This window comes from Bombina bombina, chromosome 8, assembly GCF_027579735.1.
Source record: "Bombina bombina isolate aBomBom1 chromosome 8, aBomBom1.pri, whole genome shotgun sequence".
NCBI lineage: Eukaryota > Metazoa > Chordata > Amphibia > Anura > Bombinatoridae > Bombina > Bombina bombina.
Genome location: NC_069506.1, coordinates 76970665 through 76993975, shown reverse-complemented (window position 1 = coordinate 76993975; position 23311 = coordinate 76970665). Strand labels below are relative to the sequence as shown.

Sequence of the window (23311 nt, the reverse complement as noted above, 5' to 3'; positions counted from 1 at the left end):
ACGCTTCTAAACCCCAGAAGTTGCCGTGCTCACTGTGGGTAATGTTCAGTAAAAGCTCAAGATAGAAAATAGGAGCACCGGCACCGGGTAGAGTAAAAATTCTTACTTTATTCTTAACACCTTGGTGTCATTAAAATTCTTTTCCCAAAGTTTAGGCACAAACAAATAAAATTAGGACTGTCTGTAAGCAACAGCCTTACATGTTTCGGCTCAAGAAGCCGTCCTCATAAGCAGCTTATGAGGACGGCTTCTTGAGCCGAAACATGTAAGGCTGTTGCTTACAGACAGTCCTAATTTTATTTGTTTGTGCCTAAACTTTGGGAAAATAATTTTAATGACACCAAGGTGTTAAGAATAAAGTAAGAATTTTTACTCTACCCGGTGCCGGTGCTCCTATTTTCTATCTTGGACTTTTCTTTCACACATAGGTATCTCAGAGTGTAGAACTTCAAAACTTTGACACTGCACAAGTTACTCAACTAGAGTGATAATGGTCGTCTGTATTTTAGTTACCACCCCCACCCCTCTTACTAAAAGTAGTATTGCATCTACAGATGCACGGGTAGAATTAATGGAGATATGCAATCAACACAATAGGGGGCAGTTTGATGTACCATAGGGAACATGGGTAGTTAAGCGCAGCAAATGAAAACTACTCTGCCAGCTGCACGGTCAAGATGGGTGGGCAAGCGTAGACACCACAGTTACATTGCTAGTAACATTTGTAACCTCTGCAAGGTATTCTTACCAGCAAGTCTTGTAGCACAGCCGCATCAGAGGCAGACAGGCGACAGCATGGACACACGCAGCCCGATGAAATGACGTCTGTCACGTCACTAGCACGGTCTGGCACAGACTGTGCACAGTTAGAATTTAAATAAAAAAACAGCTTTTGCATTGCCGGTAATTTACTCATTTCAGCACCAGCTGGGTGGCAACCCTACGGCCGGGACAGAATGAACAATCGGGTGGGACAGAGCCTCCAAACAGGGACCTATCCCAGTCAAACTGGGACGTTTGGTAAGCCTAATTAGTAGGAAGTACCTATCAGCCATTGAGCATTAGTAGGAAGTACCTATCAGCCAGTGAGCATTAGTAGGAAGTACCTATCAGCCATTGAGCATTAGTATGAAGTATCTATCAGCCAGTGAGTATTAGTAGGAAGTACCTATCAGCCAGTGAGCATTAGTTTGAAGTACCTATCAGCCATTGAGCATTAGTATGAAGTACCTATCAGCCAGTTAGCATTAGAAGGAAGTACTTATCAGCCAGTGAGCATTAGTAGGAAGTGCCTATCAGCCAGTGAGCATTAGTAGGATGTACCTATCAACCATTGAGCTTTAGTAGGAAGTACCTATCAGCCAGTGAGCATTAGTAGGAAGTACCCATCAGCCAATGAGCATTAGTAGGAAGTACCCATCAGCCAATGAGCATTAGTCGGAAGTGCCTATCAGCCAGTAAGTATGAGTAAGAAGTACCTATCAGCCACTGAGCATCAGTAGGAAATACCTATCAGCCAGTAAGCATCAGTAGGAAGTACCTATCAGCCAGTGAGCATTAGTAGGAAGTACCTATCAGCCAGTGAGCATTAGTAGGAAGTGCCTATAAGCCAGTGAGCATTAGTAGGAAGTACCTATCAACCATTGAGCATTAGTAGGAAGTACCTATCAGTCAATGAGCATTAGTAGGATGTACCTATAAGCTAGTAAGCATTAGTAGGAAGTGCCTATTAACCAGTGAACATTAGTAGGAAGTACCTATCAGCCAATGAGCATTAGTAGAAAATACCTATTAGACAGTGAGTATGAGTAAGAAGTACCTATCAGCCAGTGAGCATTAGTAGGAAGTACCTATCAACCATTGAGCATTAGTAGGAAGTACCTATCAGCCAATGAGCATTAGTAGGAAGCACCTATCAGCCAGTGAGCATTAGTAGGATGTACCTATAAGCCAGTAAGCATTAGTAGGAAGTGCCTATCAGCCAGTGAGCATTAGTAGGAAGTGTCTATCAGCCAGTGAGCATTAGTTGGAAGTGCCTATCAGCCAGTGAGCATTAGTAGGAAGTACCTATCAGCCAATGAGCATTAGTAGGAAGTACCTATCAGCCAGTGAACATTAGCAGGAAGTATCTATCAGCCAGTGAGCATTAGTAGGAAGTGCCTATAAGCCAGTGAGCATTAGTAGGAAGTACCTATCAACCATTGAGCATTAGTAGGAAGTACCTATCAGTCAATGAGCATTAGTAGGATGTACCTATAAGCTAGTAAGCATTAGTAGGAAGTGCCTATTAACCAGTGAACATTAGTAGGAAGTACCTATCAGCCAATGAGCATTAGTAGAAAATACCTATTAGACAGTGAGTATGAGTAAGAAGTACCTATCAGCCAGTGAGCATTAGTAGGAAGTACCTATCAACCATTGAGCATTAGTAGGAAGTACCTATCAGCCAATGAGCATTAGTAGGAAGCACCTATCAGCCAGTGAGCATTAGTAGGATGTACCTATAAGCCAGTAAGCATTAGTAGGAAGTGCCTATCAGCCAGTGAGCATTAGTAGGAAGTGTCTATCAGCCAGTGAGCATTAGTTGGAAGTGCCTATCAGCCAGTGAGCATTAGTAGGAAGTACCTATCAGCCAATGAGCATTAGTAGGAAGTACCTATCAGCCAGTGAACATTAGCAGGAAGTATCTATCAGCCAGTGAGCATTAGCAGAAAGTACCTATCAGCCAGGGAGAATTATTAAGAAGTCAACAAAGAAAAAAATTCCACTTTTGTGGAGGTTATGGGCGCTCTGTATAAGCAATCATGCTTTCTCTTACAAATCAAATGGACGCATGTCCCATTGCTGAGCTTGTGAAAGGAAGTGCAACTCTCGGTCTTGTAAGATATAGTGATATTATCAAATTACAACACATATATTATCTGAGAATCTTCAGACTGTGTGCACTTCCCTATACATTATATGTTGCCCATCACTCAGCCAGTGCGTATTAGTAGGAACTGCCTATCAGGCAGTGAGTATTATTAGGAAGTGCCTATCAGCCAGTGGGCATTAGTAAGAAATACTTATTTGCCTATGATCATAAGCCGTAAGTACTTATTAGCCTATGAGCATTAGCAGGAAGTACGTATTAGCCAGTGAGCATTAGTAGGAAATGCGTAAGATACTCACAAACAAATATGCACATGCAGTGCAATAATGGGCGGACCGAAACTTCAGAGCCGTTTGGCTGACTCCTCAGTGGCAACTCTGCCAAGCAACGCTGTAACACCAGATAATGAATGCTGGAATCCAATCCTCCGTGATAACCTCTGTAGCGACCTAGGATGATCGGCTAGGAGGTGAACGTAAAGTCCACAGACTGCTATGGGTAACAAACGATTATCCAGAGCAAGGAAGAGTAGTAAAAAGTTCTGTTTTATTAAAAACACTTAAAAGTTGCTTTGCAACGCGTTTCTCAGCTAACAATGCCGTTTCATCAGGCTACATAGTTGTTACACTCTACCTTGCTACCTTTTATTACATGCTAAACCAATCAGCAGTCCGTGTTACGAAATGTTCAATGTGTATATTGGAGGAACATGCTCTTGAAATATGATCACGTATCTGTATTTATTAACAGGTTGCTTTTCGGTATAGCTGGGAGCCTGTTTGTTTAGAATAAGTTACACTATCATTCTTATTGTATACATCGATTAGAGCATTTTTAATTATGAATATGTATTTTAATTAACTAACAGTTTTTTTAGCAGTAATGGTGGGTCACCTTATATTTAGGTTAAGCTAAACAGCATGTTATGTATTACGCATTGCCAAATGAATGAGAATCTAGTTTATTGTATATCTTTCGGTTTGCATTTGTATTTGTTTTCACATCTTTAAGAAAGGACTCACTCCAGTCTTAGCAATAGGCTTTGTTCTCCGCACACTCTATAACTCTAAAGACTTTTAATGAGCACAGACGTGAACTTTAGGGGTGTGTGGATTACAGGGCATTTGATTCGTCTGCAGTGAGATGGGTGTTTTTCGTAACACGCACTGCTAATTGGTTTAGCATGTAATAAAAGGTAGCAAGGTAGAGTGTAACAACCATGTAGCCTGATGAAACGGCATTGTTAGCCGAGAAACGCGTTGCAAAGAAACTTTTAAGTGTTTTTAATAAAACAGAACTTTTTACTACTCTTCCTTGCTCTGGATAATCGTTTGTTACTCATAGCAGTCTGTGGACTTTACGTTCACCTCCTAGCCGATCATCCTAGCCCGCTACGGAGGTTATCACGGAGGATTGGATTCCAGCATTCATTATCTGGTGTTACAGCGTCGCTTGGCAGAGTTGCCACTGAGGAGTCAGCCGAACGGCTCTGAAGTTTCGGTCCGCCCATTATTGCACTGCATGTGCATATTTGTTTGTGAGTATCTTACCTATTTTACGGATCACTGGTTGTCGTGCTGATTGGAACTTGCTGCACCAAGAGCGCCTCTTTTTCTTTTGTCTTTTAGGACATTCATTATTTCTGCATACATCTTGGAGAGAGCTGCTCATCATCTGATTGATGGACTTTTTACCCATATTGACCAATATCGGTCTGAGTATCTACCAGAGGGACACATTATAAGTATTCATAACTTTCTCTCCCCCTTCCTATGTTGGGAATTATCTGTATTATTATAACATAATAACATCTTTTATACTGTATTTTATTGAGTATAACTAACGTTGATATTGGCATTTCATAAGTCTAATATTATCATTTTGTGGTTTTGTCAATTGGCGCACCTCTGTTTTCTCTTTGGTTAGCACAGAAGTTGTACTGTGCTTGAACCATGCGTGTTTTTCTATTAGTAGGAAATACCTATCAGCCAGTGAGCATTAGTAGGAAATACCTATCAGCCAGTGAGCATTAGTAGGAAGTACCTATCAGCCAGTGAGCATTAGTAGGAAGTATCTATCAGCCAGTGAGCATTAGTAGGAAGTACTTATCAGACAGTAAGCATTAGTAGGAAGTACGTATTAGCCAGTGAGCATTAGTAGGAAGTACCTATCAGCCAGTGAGCATTAGTAGGAAGTACCTATCAGCCAGTGAGCATTAGTAGGAAGTACTTATCAGCCAGTGAGCATTAGTAGGGAGTGCCTATCAGTCAGTGAGCATTAGTAGGAAGTACCTATCAGCCAGTGAGCATTAGTAGGAAGTACCTATCAGCCAGTGAGCATTAGTAGGAAGTACCTATCAGCCAATGAGCATTAGTAGGAAGTACCTATCAGCCAATGAGCATTAGTAGGAAGTACTTATCAGCCAGTGAGCATTAGTAGGGAGTGCCTATCAGTCAGTGAGCATTAGTAGGAAGTACCTATCAGCCAGTGAGCATTAGTAGGAAATACATATCAGCCAGTAAGTATCAGTAGGAAGTATCTATCAGCCAGTGAGCATTAGTAGGAAATACCTATCAGCCAGTGAGCATTAGTAGGAAGTACCTATCAGCCAGTGAGCATTAGTAGGAAGTACCTATCAGCCAATGAGCATTAGTAGGAAGTTCTTATCAGCCAGTGAGCATTAGTAGGGAGTGCCTATCAGTCAGTGAGCATTAGTAGGAAGTACCTATCAGCCAGTGAGCATTAGTAGGAAATACATATCAGCCAGTAAGTATCAGTAGGAAGCACCTATCAGCCAGTGAGCATTAGTGGGAAATTCATATCAGCCAGTATCAGTAGGAAGTATCTATCAGCCAGTGAGCATTAGTAGGAAATACATATCAGCCAGTAAGTATCAGTAGGAAGTACCTATCAGTCAGTGAGCATTAGTAGGAAATACATATCAGCCAGTAAGTATCAGTAGGAAGTATCTATCAGTCAGTGAGCATTAGTAGGAAATACATATCAGCCAGTAAGTATCAGTAGGAAGTACCTATCAGTCAGTGAGTATTAGTAGGAAGTACCTATCAGTCAGTGAGCATTAGTAGGAAGCACATATTAGCCAGTGAGCATTAGTAGGAAGTACCTATCAGCCAGTGAGCATTAGTAGGAAGTACCTATCAGCCAGTGAGCATTAGTAGGAAGTGCCTATCAGCCAGTGAGCATTAGTGGGAAGTGCCTATCAGCCAGTGAGCATTAGTAGGAAGTACCTATCATCCAGTGAGCATTAGTAGGAAGTACCTATCAGCCAGTGAGCATTAGTAGGAAGTACCTATCAGCCAGTGAGCATTAGTAGGAAGTACCTAGGTGATACTGCTACTTTTACCTTACAATGTTAAAGCAAAAACAGTTCCCAATGCTCAGATGCTGTGTGTTTGTGAAGGATAAGATTCGAGCCTGGTGCCTCTTGTATCGTTGCTCAGTTCACACCATTTATTTTACAGAGTGTATAATTATCAGCAGACACCTTGATGCTTCTCTTTGCGTTTATTTGCATTAACAGACAGGACAAATAAATACATATAGCAGTGTGATGCGCGCGCTCTCTCTGGAAGGGTGGGAAGGTTTTCTCTGCGAGTGGATGAGGTGCTACAATTATTTCTTTGGAGCAGAGCCTATGGCCACCTTCTCTTCACGGATGATGGGGATGGAGCGTTCAGGGACATCAGCAAGTTTTCTGGGTCCAGTGATTGTCAGGACCCCGTCTGGGGACAAGGATGAGGTGATGGAGAGAGGGTCAGCGTCTGCGGGGATTTTATATCTTCGCTGGAAGTCTCTGGAGATGTAACCGTGTTCATCCTGCGAATATGCAATTTGTACGTTATGGAACAAAAGGAAGAAGAACATCCTAGTGAAATAATTATACATGTAACATATGTACATATGCTTTCTCTCTATATGATATTTTGTGACAGTTTTTTACAGTAGACAAAGCAAAGAGAGTTAGTATTGTGCTACTAAAGTATCATTAAATAAACATAACTTAGCTTTTCATCCCCTGAAGTATATCTTGTGCTCTGTTAATATAAAAGTGTAATATGTTTACAGCCTTTCTCTATCACACAATTGGCTGCATATAACTAACAGCTGGTTAAACACATAGCTTCAGAACAGCAATGCACTACTGGGAGCTAGCTGAGCACCTTTGGCGAGCCAATGACAAGAAGCATATGTGTGTAGCCTCCAGTCATCAGATCTTCTAAGGGCTATCATGATATTGGCTTACAGTGTCCTGTGAAATGAGCAGAGATAACAGGCTGCTGTATGTGTCTTTGTTAAGAACTTATTAAGTCATTTAAGGGACTACATCACTAGATCGGTTATTTTCACCTCCAGTCCTCAGGGCACAACAACAGGCCAGGTTTTCATGATATCGGAACTAGTCAGCTGATGGGTGAGAGCAGGTTAGTAACCATGGTTACTGATCAGCTGATTACTTCACCTCTCTAGTTCAGATATCATGAAACTCTGACCTGTTGGTGTGTCCTAAGAATTAATTCCTGCAAAAGATTAAGTGCCAGATTAAAAGCTGAGTGCAAAAGAGATATTTGCGCTCAACTGAGTAATACCAGCGCACACAAATGTGTGCTGGTATTACAAGTGAGGTCGCATTCGCATTGCATGGAAGCATTGCGCTGAGTGCGCTTCCATAGGATCTAATGGGAGCTTTGTTCTCATGCCGTGTCTCAGCAAAGGAGGTGAGTCGAGCAGCGATGGGCAGGAAATATAAATATATATGTATATGAATATATACAATTATGGGTTAATATGTTTTAATCTTGTGCTCATATTGTCATCCCTATAAAGCACTGAGTACATGGGCAGTGCTGTACAAATATGCTAAATATTTACTGTATACCTCTTGTGCTCATATTGTCATCCCTATAAAGCGCTGAGTACATGGGCAGTGCTGTATAACGATACTAAATATTTACTGTATACCTCTTGTGCTCATATTGTCATCCCTATAAAGCGCTGAGTACATGGGCAGTGCTGTACAAAGATACTAAATATTTACTGTATACCTCTTGTGCTCATATTGTCATCCCTATAAAGCACTGAGTACATGGGCAGTGCTGTACAAAGATACTAAATATTTACTGTATACCTCTTGTGCTCATATTGTCATCCCTATAAAGCGCTGAGTACATGGGCAGTGCTGTATAAAGATACTAAATATTTACTGTATACCTCTTGTTCTCATATTGTCATCCCTATAAAGCGCTGAGTACATGGGCAGTGCTGTATAACGATACTAAATATTTACTGTATACCTCTTGTGCTCATATTGTCATCCCTATAAAGTGCTGAGTACATGGGCAGTGCTGTATAAAGATACTAAATATTTACTGTATACCTCTTGTGCTCATATTGTCATCCTTATAAAGCGCTGAGTACATGGGCAGTGCTGTACAAAGATACTAAATATTTACTGTATACCTCTTGTGCTCATATTGTCATCCCTATAAAGTGCTGAGTACATGGGCAGTGCTGTACAAAGATACTAAATATTTACTGTATACCTCTTGTGCTCATATTGTCATCCCTATAAAGCGCTGAGTACATGGGCAGTGCTGTATAACGATACTAAATATTTACTGTATACCTCTTGTGCTCATATTGTCATCCCTATAAAGTGCTGAGTACATGGGCAGTGCTGTATAAAGATACTAAATATTTACTGTATACCTCTTGTGCTCATATTGTCATCCTTATAAAGCGCTGAGTACATGGGCAGTGCTGTACAAAGATACTAAATATTTACTGTATACCTCTTGTGCGCATATTGTCATCCTTATAAAGCGCTGAGTACATGGGCAGTGCTGTACAAAAATACTAAATATTTACTGTATACCTCTTGTGCTCATATTGTCATCCCTATAAAGCGCTGAGTACATGGGCAGTGCTGTATAAAGATACTAAATATTTACTGTATACCTCTTGTGCTCATATTGTCATCCCTATAAAGTGCTGAGTACATGGGCAGTGCTGTACAAAGATACTAAATATTTACTGTATACCTCTTGTGCTCATATTGTCATCCCTATAAAGTGCTGAGTACATGGGCAGTGCTGTATAACGATACTAAATATTTACTTTATACCTCTTGTGCTCATATTGTCATCCCTATAAAGCGCTGAGTACATGGACAGTGCTGTATAACGATACTAAATATTTACTGTATACCTTTTGTGCTCATATTGTCATCCCTATAAAGCGCTGAGTACATGGGCAGTGCTGTATAACGATACTAAATATTTACTGTATACCTCTTGTGCTCATATTGTCATCCCTATAAAGCGCTGAGTACATGGGCAGTGCTGTACAAAGATACTAAATATTTACTGTATACCTCTTGTGCTCATATTGTCATCCCTATAAAGCGCTGAGTACATGGGCAGTGCTGTACAAAGATACTAAATATTTACTGTATACCTCTTGTGCTCATATTGTCATCCCTATAAAGTGCTGAGTACATGGGCAGTGCTGTATAACGATACTAAATATTTACTGTATACCTCTTGTGCTCATATTGTCATCCCTATAAAGCGCTGAGTACATGGGCAGTGCTGTATAAAGATACTAAATATATACTGTATACCTCTTGTGCTCATATTGTCATCCCTATAAAGTGCTGAGTACATGGGCAGTGCTGTATAAAGATACTAAATATATACTGTATACCTCTTGTGCTCATATTGTCATCCCTATAAAGCGCTGAGTACATGGGCAGTGCTGTATAACGATACTAAATATTTACTGTATACCTCTTGTGCTCATATTGTCATCCTTATAAAGCGCTGAGTACATGGGCAGTGCTGTATAACGATACTAAATATTTACTGTATACCTCTTGTGCTCATATTGTCATCCCTATAAAGTGCTGAGTACATGGGCAGTGCTGTATAAAGATAATACATATTTACTGTATACCTCTTGTGCTCATATTGTCATCCTTATAAAGCGCTGAGTACATGGGCAGTGCTGTATAAAGATACTAAATATTTACTGTATACCTCTTGTGCTCATATTGTCATCCCTATAAAGCGCTGAGTACATGGGCAGTGCTGTATAACGATACTAAATATTTACTGTATACCTCTTGTGCTCATATTGTCATCCCTATAAAGCGCTGAGTACATGGGCAGTGCTGTACAAAGATACTAAATATTTACTGTATACCTCTTGTGCTCATATTGTCATCCCTATAAAGCGCTGAGTACATGGGCAGTGCTGTACAAAGATACTAAATATATACTGTATACCTCTTGTGCTCATATTGTCATCCCTATAAAGTGCTGAGTACATGGGCAGTGCTGTACAAAGATACTAAATATATACTGTATACCTCTTGTGCTCATATTGTCATCCCTATAAAGTGCTGAGTACATGGGCAGTGCTGTATAACGATACTAAATATTTACTGTATACCTCTTGTGCTCATATTGTCATCCCTATAAAGCGCTGAGTACATGGGCAGTGCTGTACAAAGATACTAAATATATACTGTATACCTCTTGTGCTCATATTGTCATCCCTATAAAGCGCTGAGTACATGGGCAGTGCTGTACAAAGATACTAAATATTTACTGTATACCTCTTGTGCTCATATTGTCATCCCTATAAAGCGCTGAGTACATGGGCAGTGCTGTATAACGATACTAAATATTTACTGTATACCTCTTGTGCTCATATTGTCATCCCTATAAAGTGCTGAGTACATGGGCAGTGCTGTATAAAGATACTAAATATTTACTGTATACCTCTTGTGCTCATATTGTCATCCCTATAAAGCGCTGAGTACATGGGCAGTGCTGTATAACGATACTAAATATTTACTGTATACCTCTTGTGCTCATATTGTCATCCCTATAAAGCGCTGAGTACATGGGCAGTGCTGTATAAAGATACTAAATATTTACTGTATACCTCTTGTGCTCATATTGTCATCCCTATAAAGCGCTGAGTACATGGGCAGTGCTGTATAACGATACTAAATATTTACTGTATACCTCTTGTGCTCATATTGTCATCCCTATAAAGCGCTGAGTACATGGGCAGTGCTGTATAAAGATACTAAATATATACTGTATACCTCTTGTGCTCATATTGTCATCCCTATAAAGCGCTGAGTACATGGGCAGTGCTGTATAACGATACTAAATATTTACTGTATACCTCTTGTGCTCATATTGTCATCCCTATAAAGCGCTGAGTACATGGGCAGTGCTGTATAACGATACTAAATATTTACTGTATACCTCTTGTGCTCATATTGTCATCCCTATAAAGTGCTGAGTACATGGGCAGTGCTGTACAAAGATACTAAATATTTACTGTATACCTCTTGTGCTCATATTGTCATCCCTATAAAGCGCTGAGTACATGGGCAGTGCTGTATAACGATACTAAATATTTACTGTATACCTCTTGTGCTCATATTGTCATCCCTATAAAGCGCTGAGTACATGGGCAGTGCTGTATAACGATACTAAATATTTACTGTATACCTCTTGTGCTCATATTGTCATCCCTATAAAGTGCTGAGTACATGGGCAGTGCTGTATAAAGATACTAAATATTTACTGCATACCTCTTGTGCTCATATTGTCATCCCTATAAAGTGCTGAGTACATGGGCAGTGCTGTATAACGATACTAAATATTTACTGTATACCTCTTGTGCTCATATTGTCATCCCTATAAAACGCTGAGTACATGGGCAGTGCTGTATAACGATACTAAATATTTACTGTATACCTCTTGTGCTCATATTGTCATCCCTATAAAGCGCTGAGTACATGGGCAGTGCTGTACAAAGATACTAAATATTTACTGTATACCTCTTGTGCTCATATTGTCATCCCTATAAAGCGCTGAGTACATGGGCAGTGCTGTATAACGATACTAAATATTTACTGTATACCTCTTGTGCTCATATTGTCATCCCTATAAAGCGCTGAGTACATGGGCAGTGCTGTATAAAGATACTAAATATTTACTGTATACCTCTTGTGCTCATATTGTCATCCCTATAAAGTGCTGAGTACATGGGCAGTGCTGTATAAAGATACTAAATATTTACTGTATACCTCTTGTGCTCATATTGTCATCCTTATAAAGCGCTGAGTACATGGGCAGTGCTGTACAAAGATACTAAATATTTACTGTATACCTCTTGTGCTCATATTGTCATCCCTATAAAGCGCTGAGTACATGGGCAGTGCTGTATAACGATACTAAATATTTACTGTATACCTCTTGTGCTCATATTGTCATCCCTATAAAGCGCTGAGTACATGGGCAGTGCTGTATAAATATACTAAATATATACTGTATACCTCTTGTGCTCATATTGTCATCCTTATAAAGTGCTGAGTACATGGGCAGTGCTGTATAACGATACTAAATATTTACTGTATACCTCTTGTGCTCATATTGTCATCCCTATAAAGCACTGAGTACATGGGCAGTGCTGTATAACGATACTAAATATTTACTGTATACCTCTTGTGCTCATATTGTCATCCCTATAAAGCACTGAGTACATGGGCAGTGCTGTATAACGATACTAAATATATACTGTATACCTCTTGTGCTCATATTGTCATCCCTATAAAGCGCTGAGTACATGGGCAGTGCTGTATAACGATACTAAATATTTACTGTATACCTCTTGTGCTCATATTGTCATCCCTATAAAGTGCTGAGTACATGGGCAGTGCTGTATAAAGATACTAAATATTTACTGTATACCTCTTGTGCTCATATTGTCATCCCTATAAAGTGCTGAGTACATGGGCAGTGCTGTATAACGATACTAAATATTTACTGTATACCTCTTGTGCTCATATTGTCATCCCTATAAAGTGCTGAGTACATGGGCAGTGCTGTATAAAGATACTAAATATATACTGTATACCTCTTGTGCTCATATTGTCATCCCTATAAAGCGCTGAGTACATGGGCAGTGCTGTATAACGATACTAAATATTTACTGTATACCTCTTGTGCTCATATTGTCATCCCTATAAAGCGCTGAGTACATGGGCAGTGCTGTACAAAGATACTAAATATATACTGTATACCTCTTGTGCTCATATTGTCATCCCTATAAAGCGCTGAGTACATGGGCAGTGCTGTATAACGATACTAAATATTTACTGTATACCTCTTGTGCTCATATTGTCATCCCTATAAAGCGCTGAGTACATGGGCAGTGCTGTATAACGATACTAAATATTTACTGTATACCTCTTGTGCTCATATTGTCATCCCTATAAAGTGCTGAGTACATGGGCAGTGCTGTATAAAGATACTAAATATTTACTGTATACCTCTTGTGCTCATATTGTCATCCCTATAAAGTGCTGAGTACATGGGCAGTGCTGTAGAAATAAAAATAACACGAATATAAAGAACAATTTAAAACTGTGCGGCACTTACCTGACGCTCCTCGTGTTTTCCTTGGATCTCAACAAAATCCCCCAAAACTCTGACTTTGAGCTCTTCGGGTGAGAAATGTTTCACATCAAGGTTTACACAGAATCTGTCCTTTTCTAGTCTCATCTGCATTAAAGGATATGACAGAGAGTTTACAGAATATGAGCAAATACAGCATTATGAGTGTTATTTACTATGCACTCTGCACTAGGCACAGAGAGATCTTTCCATAGAGGAAAAGAATTGCTCAGATCCTAAGACAGTTAACTAAAGCAGGGCTCCTTATACTGCTACACAGCAAGTTCACTAAAGCAGGGCTCCTTATACTGCTACACCGCAAGTTCACTAAAGCAGAGCTTCTTATACTGCTACACAGCAAGTTCACTAAAGCAGGGCTCCTTATACTGCTACACCGCAAGTTCACTAAAGCAGGGCTCCTTATACTGCTACACCGCAAGTTCACTAAAGCAGGGCTTCTTAAACTGCTACACAGCAAGTTCACTAAAGCAGGGCTTCTTAAACTGCTACACAGCAAGTTCACTAAAGCAGGGCTTCTTAAACTGCTACACAGCAAGTTAACTAAAGCAGGGCTTCTTAAACTGCTACACAGTAAGTTCACTAAAGCAGGGCTTCTTATACTGCTACACAGCAAGTTCACTAAAGCAGGGCTTCTTAAACTGCTACATAGCAAGTTCACTAAAGCAGGGCTTCTTAAACTGCTACATAGCAAGTTCACTAAAGCAGGGCCGATTAACCCATGTGCATTACTGACAGTAATCGCCGCTTTGCGCATGCGCAGTTCAACTGATAATCGTGAACACGCTTTGGAGACACGCTCTATATGTCACTGAATAGGAGATAAGGAAATAGCAGTTGTGAGGAGTCAAGATCGTAACGGTAGGGAATTAGAAAAACCTTTTATTTCATAAATATAAAACAAATTGTGGGAAAAAAAGTTAGCGATTACCTTATTTAAATAATGACTAATTCGTTAGTGTATTCAGCTAGTAAATACTTTACCTTCACTTTAAACTTTTTCCACTCGTGACCCCTTTTTACGCGAGAAATTTTTACGTGGCCCCGGGTATATAAAATAGGTATACAAATCAAACATTTACTGATAATAAATCATACTCATTCTCACCCCTTCATGCTCACTCCACTGCACCTACCATACTCCCCCTTCATATTCATACCTTCCCTTCCATACTCATACTTCCCCTTCATACTCCCCTTTTTCATGCTCATACTCCCCCCTTCCATCCTCAATGCCCCTTCCATACTCCCCCTTCATATTCATCCCTCCTTCTATTCTCATACCCTCCCTCCCATTCTTATACCCTCCATCCATCTTTCCGTGCTCAGACTACCCCCCCATCCTTTCAGCTCCTTCCGCCCTCTTGTATACCCATACCTGCTGGGCAAGAACCTTCTCTGCAGGACTTCCTCTTCTCTCCTGAGCAGCACACACACACATGACCTCTGCATTCTAATAATGCATTCTAATAATGATATGTGATTTGGGTTGTACTAAATACTAAGGGTTAAATCCTTATTAAAGCTTAAAGGGACAGTCTACTTGTTTGTTTTTATATTCTTTAAAAAGGTAGATAACAACATTACTACCCATTCCTCAGTTTTGCACAACCAACATTGTTATATTAATGTACTTTAGAACATTTAAATCAATTTCTGACTGTTTCTAAGCCCTTGAAGGCCGCCTCTTATCTGAGGGAATTTTATTAGCTTTTCACTGCCAGAAAGTGCTAGTTCATGTGTGTCATATAGATAAACATTGTGCTCACTCTGGTGGAGTTATTTATGAGTCAGCCCTGATTGGCATCAATGCTAATCTGTCAAAAGAACTGAAATAAAAGGGCAGTCTGCAGAGGCTTAGATACAAGGTAATCACAGAGGTAAAAAGTATATTAATATAACTGAGATAAGGAGCAGACTGCAGAGGCTTAGGTACAGGGTAATCACAGAGGCAAAAAGTATATTAATATAACTGAGATAAGGAGCAGTTTTCAGAGGCTTAGATACAAGGTAATCACAGAGGTAAAAAGTATATTAATATAACTGAGATAAGGGGCAGTCTGCAGAGGCTTAGATACAAGGTAATCACAGAGTTAAAAAGTATATTAATATAACTGAGATAAGGGGCAGTCTGCAGAGGCTTAGATACAAGGTAATCACAGAGGTAAAAAGTGTATTAATATAACTGAGATAAGGGGCAGTCTGCAGAGGCTTAGATACAAGGTAATCACAGAGGTAAAATGTATATTTATATAACTGAGATAAGGAGCAGTCTGCAGAGGCTTAGATACAGGTAATCACAGAGGTAAAAAGAATATTTCTATAACTGCTGGTTATGCAAAACTAGGCAATGGGTAATAAAGGGATTATCTATATTTTTAAATAATAACAATTTTCAGGTAGACTGTCCCTTTAAAAGGACATTAAACGCTTAATAAATGCTAACTAGAATGATGCATTCAAAGAAAAGATTAGTCTGAGAATAGCATGTAAATGTATTTTTTAGTATCATTAGTTGGTTAAATAGTGACAAAATAAGTGTAAAGTTTTAGTGTCTAAAAAATAATAGGAGCTGCCATGTTGTAACTTAGGTTACCTTCTCTGCTGTGGCCAATTAGGGACAGTTATAAATAGGTCACTAGAGTGTGCAGCCAATGGCTGTGTGGAATATAACAGTTTTCTGCACTTCCATTTCTAACAGGAACTGAAAACTCACAATTTCAGAATGGAATTACAGGAAAAGGGGACAAAATAAATAATGAAAGTATATTGCAGAGGATTTTATATATATATATGATTTATCATTTTATATTACCATATCAAGGTGTTTAATGTCCCTTTAAGAAGTTGCTGTAAGTACCAGTGGTTATGTTTGCAACTGGTATATTATCTGGCTTCTCTGCACATAATATAACCAGGAGACCAAGGAACAATAAGGAAGAGTTTTACCTCCGACATGCTGCTCTCTACCCAGCTGGGCAGCCTGAAGAAGGGGTATCTGAAGTAGAAAGGCGACAGCAGAGCAGATGTTGGGAACAGGTCAGTCTCCTGGAGGTGATCCCCAAAACTCTGTTCATAGACCCGGCTTGGTCCAAAAAAAGAGTAAAACTGCCGACGGAACCAAGGGTGCTGGATAGCCACATCCATCTTCCTCTGCCTGCTGGTTCTTATTGTCAGAGAAAAAGTGTTCAGAGTTCCCCAAGCACTCAGAGGGCCTTTATATACACAGGCTGCCCCTAAGCTCCACCCTTGCCTTAGCTCCGCCCCTGTACTCAGCCCCGCCCCTATACTCAGCTTTGCCCCTGTTCTCATCTCCGCCCTTGCACCCCAACATTGAACTTTCCAGAAGAGTGATGTCAGATGGCTTCATTGTCCCACTATGCCTGTCTGCTCTCATTCAGTACTTGAGGAAATGAGCACTGACACATTGTTTATTCACTGCCCAGTCCATTGGAACAGTAAGAAAGGATACTGATTATTCCAGCTGTTTTCTCTTCCCCCTCATTGGCTTAGCAAACAGGGGGATCAGCTACTGTTCTGTAACATGACAAGTGATGATTCTCCGATCTGACAGCTGATAGTGTGAAAACAACTCTCAGAGCAATGCACAGAAATCTGCCGTTATTGTGATTAGCTCATTTCTATTTTATCTTGTTTCATTATCTATAGTGATTTCCTATCCTTTATAGGGGGAATAATCTCTGTATTAATAATGATGTATAGATATAAATAATATAACAACACACTACAGATTACTATGTATAAATAAAACAGAAACTACTCACTTGTAGCACATACAGACCTATTGGCTAGATTTAGAGTTTTGTCGGTAAAAACCTGCGACTCTAACGCTCCTTTTTTTTCCAGCGCACCCTTAAGCCAACGCTGGTATTATGAGTTTTCTGAATGGCTGCGTTAGGCTCTGAAAAGTAAGCGTTGAGCCAAATTTATCGCCACTTCAACCCTCAATACCATTGTTGCTTACGGTAGCGGTAGGCTGGAAAAACGTGCTCATGCACGATATCCCCATAGGAAACAATGGGGCTGAGCTGACTGCAAAAAAGCAGCGTTCAGCTCTTAACGCAGGCCCATTGTTTCCTATGGGGAAATATATTTTATGTCTACACCTAACACCCTAACATGAACCCCGAGTCTAAACACCCCTAACCTTACACTTATTAACGACTAATCTGCCGCCCCCGACATCCTCGCCACCTGCATAATATTATTAACCCCTAATCTGCAGCTCCGGACACCACCGCCACCTACATTATCCCTATGAACCCCTAATCTGCTGTCCCTAACATTGCCGACACCTACATTATATTTTTTAACCCCTAATCTGTCCCCCCCCAACGTCGCCCGCCACCTACCTACATTTATTAACCCCTAATCTGCCGACCAGACATCACAGCCACTATAATAAATGTATTAACACCTAAACCGCCGCACTCCCGCCTTGCAAACACTATAATAAATTTTATTAACCCCTAATATGCCATCCCTAACATCGCCGCCACCTACCTACAATTATTAACCCCTAATCTGCCGCCCCAACGTCGCCGCTACTATAATAAAGTTATTAACCCCTAAACCTAAGTCTAACCCTAACAGCCCCCTAACTTAAATATAATTTAAATAAAACAAAATAAATTTACTATAATTAAATAAATTATTCCTATTTAAAACTACTACCTATAAAATAAACCCTAATATAGCTACAATATAACTAATAGTTACATTGTAGCTATTTTAGGATTTATATTTATTTTACAGGGAACTTTGTATTTATTTTAACTAGGTACAATAGCTATTAAATAGTTAATATTTAATAGCTACCTAGTTAAAATAATTACAAAATTACCTGTAAAATAAATCCTAATCTAAGTTACAAATACACCTAACACTACACTATCAATAAATTAATTAAATAAATTACCTACAATTAGCTAAAATTAAATACATTTAAATAAACTAAACTATAGTACAAAAAAAAGAAACACTAAATTACAGAAAATAAAAAAATATTACAAGAAGTTTAAACTAATTACACCTAATCTAAGCCCCCTAATAAAATAAAAAAGCCCCCCAAAATAATAAAATGCCCTACCCTATCCTATATTATAAAGTAATCAGCTCTTTTACCTGTAAATAAAAATACAATACCCCCCCCACCAACATTACAAGGTAAAAGAGCTGATTACTTTGGGACAATGCCCCGCAAAAAGCCCTTTTAAGGGCTGGTAAAAGAGCTGATTACTTTGTAATTTAGGATAGGAGATGGGAATTTTATTATTTTGGGGGGCTTTTTTATTTTATTAGGGGGCTTAGATTAGGTGTAATTAGTTTAAACTTCTTGTAATATTTTTTTATTTTCTGTAATTTAGTGTTTGTTTGTTTGTTTTTGTACTATAGTTTAGTTTATTTAATTGTATTTAATTTTAGCTAATTGTAGGTAATTTATTTAATTATTTTATTGATAGTGTAGTGTTAGGTGTATTTGGTTAGGATTTATTTTACAGGTAATTTTGTAATTATTTTAACTAGGTAGCTATTAAATAGTTATTAACTATTTAATCGCTATTGTACCTAGTTAAAATAAATACAAAGTTGCCTGTAAAATAAATATAAATCCTAAAATAGCTACAATGTAACTATTAGTTATATTGTAGCTATATTAGGGTTTATTTTACAGGTAAGTATTTAGCTTTAAATAGGAATAATTTATTTAATTATAGTAAATTTATTTTGTTTTATTTAAATTATATTTAAGTTAGGGGGGTGTTAGGGTTAGGGTTAGACTTAGGTTTAGGGGTTAATAACTTTAGTATAGTAGCGGCGACGTTGGGGGCGGGAGATTAGGGATTAATAATTGTAGGTAGGTGGCGGCGATGTTAGGGACAGCAGATTAGGGGTTAATAAAATGTATTATAGTGTTTGCGAGGCGGGAGTGCGGCGGTTTAGGGGTTAATACATTTATTATAGTGGTAGCGATGTCCGGTCGGCAGATTAGGGGTTAATAATTGTTAGGTGGCGGCGACATTGGGGGGGGCAGATTAGGGGTTAATAAATATAATGTAAGTGTCGGCGATGTTAGGGACAGCAGATTAGGGGTTCATAGGTATAATGTAGCTGGCGGCGGTGTCCGGTCGGCAGATTAGGGGTTAAATAATTTTATTTTAGTGTTTAGGTTAATAGGTAGTTTATGGGTGTTAGTGTACTTTTAAGCACTGTAGTTAAGAGCTTTATGTTTCGGCGTTAGCCCATAAAATTCTTTACTACTGACTTTTTTTGGCGGTTGGAGTCTTGGTGGTAGAGGGTCTACCGCTCACTTCTTCCAAGACTCTTAATACCGGCGTTAGGCAAATCCCATTAAAAAGATAGGATACGCAATTGACGTAAGGGGATTTGCGGTAGCCAAAAGTTGCGGAAGAAAAGTGAGCGGTACACCTTTACCTACCGGACTCTAAATACCAGCGGGCGTTAAAAAGCAGTGTTAGGACCCCTTAACGCTGCTTTTTAAGGCTAACGCAGAACTCTAAATCTAGGTGAATGTGTTTGGTCTCTAGTGAGTGTGATACAGGTAGAATTTTACACTAAAACAAGAGGAATGTAATACAACTGTAGCACATACAGAACAATGTGTTTTTGTCTCTAGTGAGTGTGATACAGGTAAAATTTTACACTAAAACAAGAGGAATGTAATACAACTGTAGCACATACAGAACAATGTGTTTTTGTCTCTAGTGAGTGTGATACAGGTAGAATTTTACACTAAAACAAGAGGAATGTAATACAACTGTAGCACATACAGAACAATGTGTTTTTGTCTCTAGTGAGTGTGATGCAGGTAGAATTTTACAATAAATCAAGAGGAATGTAATACAACTGTAGCACACACAGAACAACTGTAGCACACACAGAACAATGTGTTTTTGTCTCTAGTGAGTGTGATACAGGTAGAATTTTACACTAAAACAAGAGGAATTTAATACAACTGTAGCACACACAGAACAATGTGTTTTTGTCTCTAGTGAGTGTGATACAGGTAGAATTTTACACTAAAACAAGAGGAATGTAATACAACTGTAACACATACAGAACAATATGTTTTTGTCTCTAGTGAGTGTGATACAGGTAGAATTTTACACTAAAACAAGGGGAATGTAATACAACTGTAGCACACACAGAACAATGTGTTTTGTCTCTAGTGAGAGTGATACAGGTAGAATTTTACACTAAAACAAGAGGAATTTAATACAACTGTAGCACACACAGAACAACTGTAGCACACACAGAACAATGTGTTTTTGTCTCTAGTGAGTGTGATACAGGTAGAATTTTACACTAAAACAAGAGGAATGTAATACAACTGTAGCACACACAGAACAATATGTTTTTGTCTTTAGTGAGTGTGATACAGGTAGAATTTTACACTAAAACAAGAGGAATGTAATACAATTGTAGCACACACAGAACAATATGTTTTTGTCTTTAGTGAGTGTGATACAGGTAGAATTTTACACTAAAACAAGAGGAATGTAATACAACTGTAGCACACACAGAACAATATGTTTTTGTCTCTAGTGAGTGTGATACAGGTAGAATTTTACACTGAAACAAGAGGAATGTAATACAACTGTAGCACACACAGAACAATGTGTTTTTGTCTCTAGTGAGAGTGATACATGTAGAATTTTACACTAAAACAAGAGGAATGTAATACAACTGTAGCACACACAGAACAATGTGTTTTTGTCTCTAGTGAGAGTGATACAGGTAGAATTTTACATAAAAACAAGGGGAATGTAATACAACTGTAGCACACACAGAACAATGTGTTTTTGTCTCTAGTGAGTGTGATACAGGTAGAATTTTACACTAAAACAAGAGGAATGTAATACAACTGTAGCACACACAGAGCAATGTGTTTTTGTCTCTAGTGAGTGTGATACAGGTAGAATTTTACACTAAAACAAGAGGAATGTAATACAACTGTAGCACAAACAGAACAATGTGTTTTTGTTTCTAGTGAGTGTGATACAGGTAGAATTTTACAATAAATCAAGAGGAATGTAATACAACTGTAGCACATACAGAACAATGTGTTTTTGTCTCTAGTGAGTGTGATACAGGTAGAATTTTACAATAAATCAAGAGGAATGTAATACAACTGTAGCACATACAGAACAATGTGTTTTTGTCTCTAGTGAGAGTGATACAGGTAGAATTTTACACTAAAATAAGGGGAATGTAATACAACGGTAGCACATACAGAACAATGTGTTTTTGTCTCTAGTGAGTGTGATACAGGTAGAATTTTACACTAAAACAAGGGGAATGTAATACAACTGTAGCACACACAGAACAATGTGTTTTTGTCTCTAGTGAGTGTGATACAGGTAGAATTTTACACTAAAACAAGGGGAATGTAATACAATTGTAGCACACACAGAACAATGTGTTTTTGTCTCTCTAGTGAGTGTGATACAGGTAGAATTTTACACTAAAACAAGGGGAATGTAATACAACTGTAGCACATACAGAACAATGTGTTTTTGTCTCTAGTGAGAGTGATACAGGTAGAATTTTACACTAAAACAAGAGGAATGTAATACAACTGTAGCACATACAGAACAATGTGTTTTTCTCTCTCTAGTGAGAGTGATACAGGTAGAATTTTACACTAAAACAAGAGGAATGTAATACAACTGTAGCACACACAGAACAATGTGTTTTTGTCTCTAGTGAGTGTGATACAGGTAGAATTTTATACTAAAACAAGGGGAATGTAATACAACTGTAGCACATACAGAACAATGTGTTTTTGTCTCTAGTGAGTGTGATACAGGTAGAATTTTATACTAAAACAAGAGGAATGTAATACAACTGTAGCACACACAGAACAATGTGTTTTTGTCTCTAGTGAGAGTGATACAGGTAGAATTTTACACTAAAACAAGAGGAATGTAATACAACTGTAGCACACACAGAACAATGTGTTTTTGTCTCTAGTGAGAGTGATACAGGTAGAATTTTACACTAAAACAAGAGGAATGTAATACAACTGTAGCACACACAGAACAATGTGTTTTTGTCTCTAGTGAGAGTGATACAGGTAGAATTTTACACTAAAACAAGGGAATGTAATACAACTGTAGCACATACAGAGCAATGTGTTTTTGTCTCTAGTGAGTGTGATACAGGTAGAATTTTACACTAAAACAAGGGGAATGTAATACAACTGTAGCACATACAGAACAATGTGTTTTTGTCTCTAGTGAGTGTGATACAGGTAGAATTTTACACTAAAACAAGGGGAATGTAATACAACTGTAACACATACAGAACAATATGTTTTTGTCTCTAGTGAGTGTGATACAGGTAGAATTTTACACTAAAACAAGGGGAATGTAATACAACTGTAGCACATACAGAACAATGTGTTTTTGTCTCTAGTGAGTGTGATACAGGTAGAATTTTACACTAAAACAAGAGGAATGTAATACAACTGTAGCACATACAGAACAATGTGTTTTTGTCTCTAGTGAGTGTGATACAGGTAGAATTTTACACTAAAACAAGAGGAATGTAATACAACTGTAGCACATACAGAACAATGTGTTTTTGTCTCTAGTGAGTGTGATACAGGTAGAATTTTACACTAAAACAAGGGGAATGTAATACAACTGTAGCACATACAGAACAATGTGTTTTTGTCTCTAGTGAGTGTGATACAGGTAGAATTTTACACTAAAACAAGAGGAATGTAATACAACTGTAGCACATACAGAACAATGTGTTTTTGTCTCTAGTGAGTGTGATACAGGTAGAATTTTACACTAAAACAAGAGGAATGTAATACAACTGTAGCACATACAGAACAATGTGTTTTTGTCTCTAGTGAGTGTGATACAGGTAG

The 23311-nt window shown here is 38.6% G+C and overlaps 2 protein-coding genes across 2 annotated transcripts in view; one reads left to right on the top strand and one right to left on the bottom strand.

Annotated features, from left to right (window-relative positions):
- The window catches only part of HSPB2 (heat shock protein family B (small) member 2), a 63133-nt gene that overhangs the window by 9697 nt on the left and 30125 nt on the right, over positions 1-23311 (top strand). The window lies entirely within an intron of this gene.
- Positions 6383-16555, bottom strand: CRYAB (crystallin alpha B). The gene is made up of 3 exons (XM_053690415.1): positions 16339-16555; positions 13357-13479; positions 6383-6709 (listed from the first exon to the last, which is right to left on the bottom strand). Exons 1-3 carry the CDS (start codon positions 16534-16536, stop codon positions 6506-6508), a joined length of 525 nt encoding a protein of 174 aa, XP_053546390.1. The 5' UTR covers positions 16537-16555; the 3' UTR covers positions 6383-6505.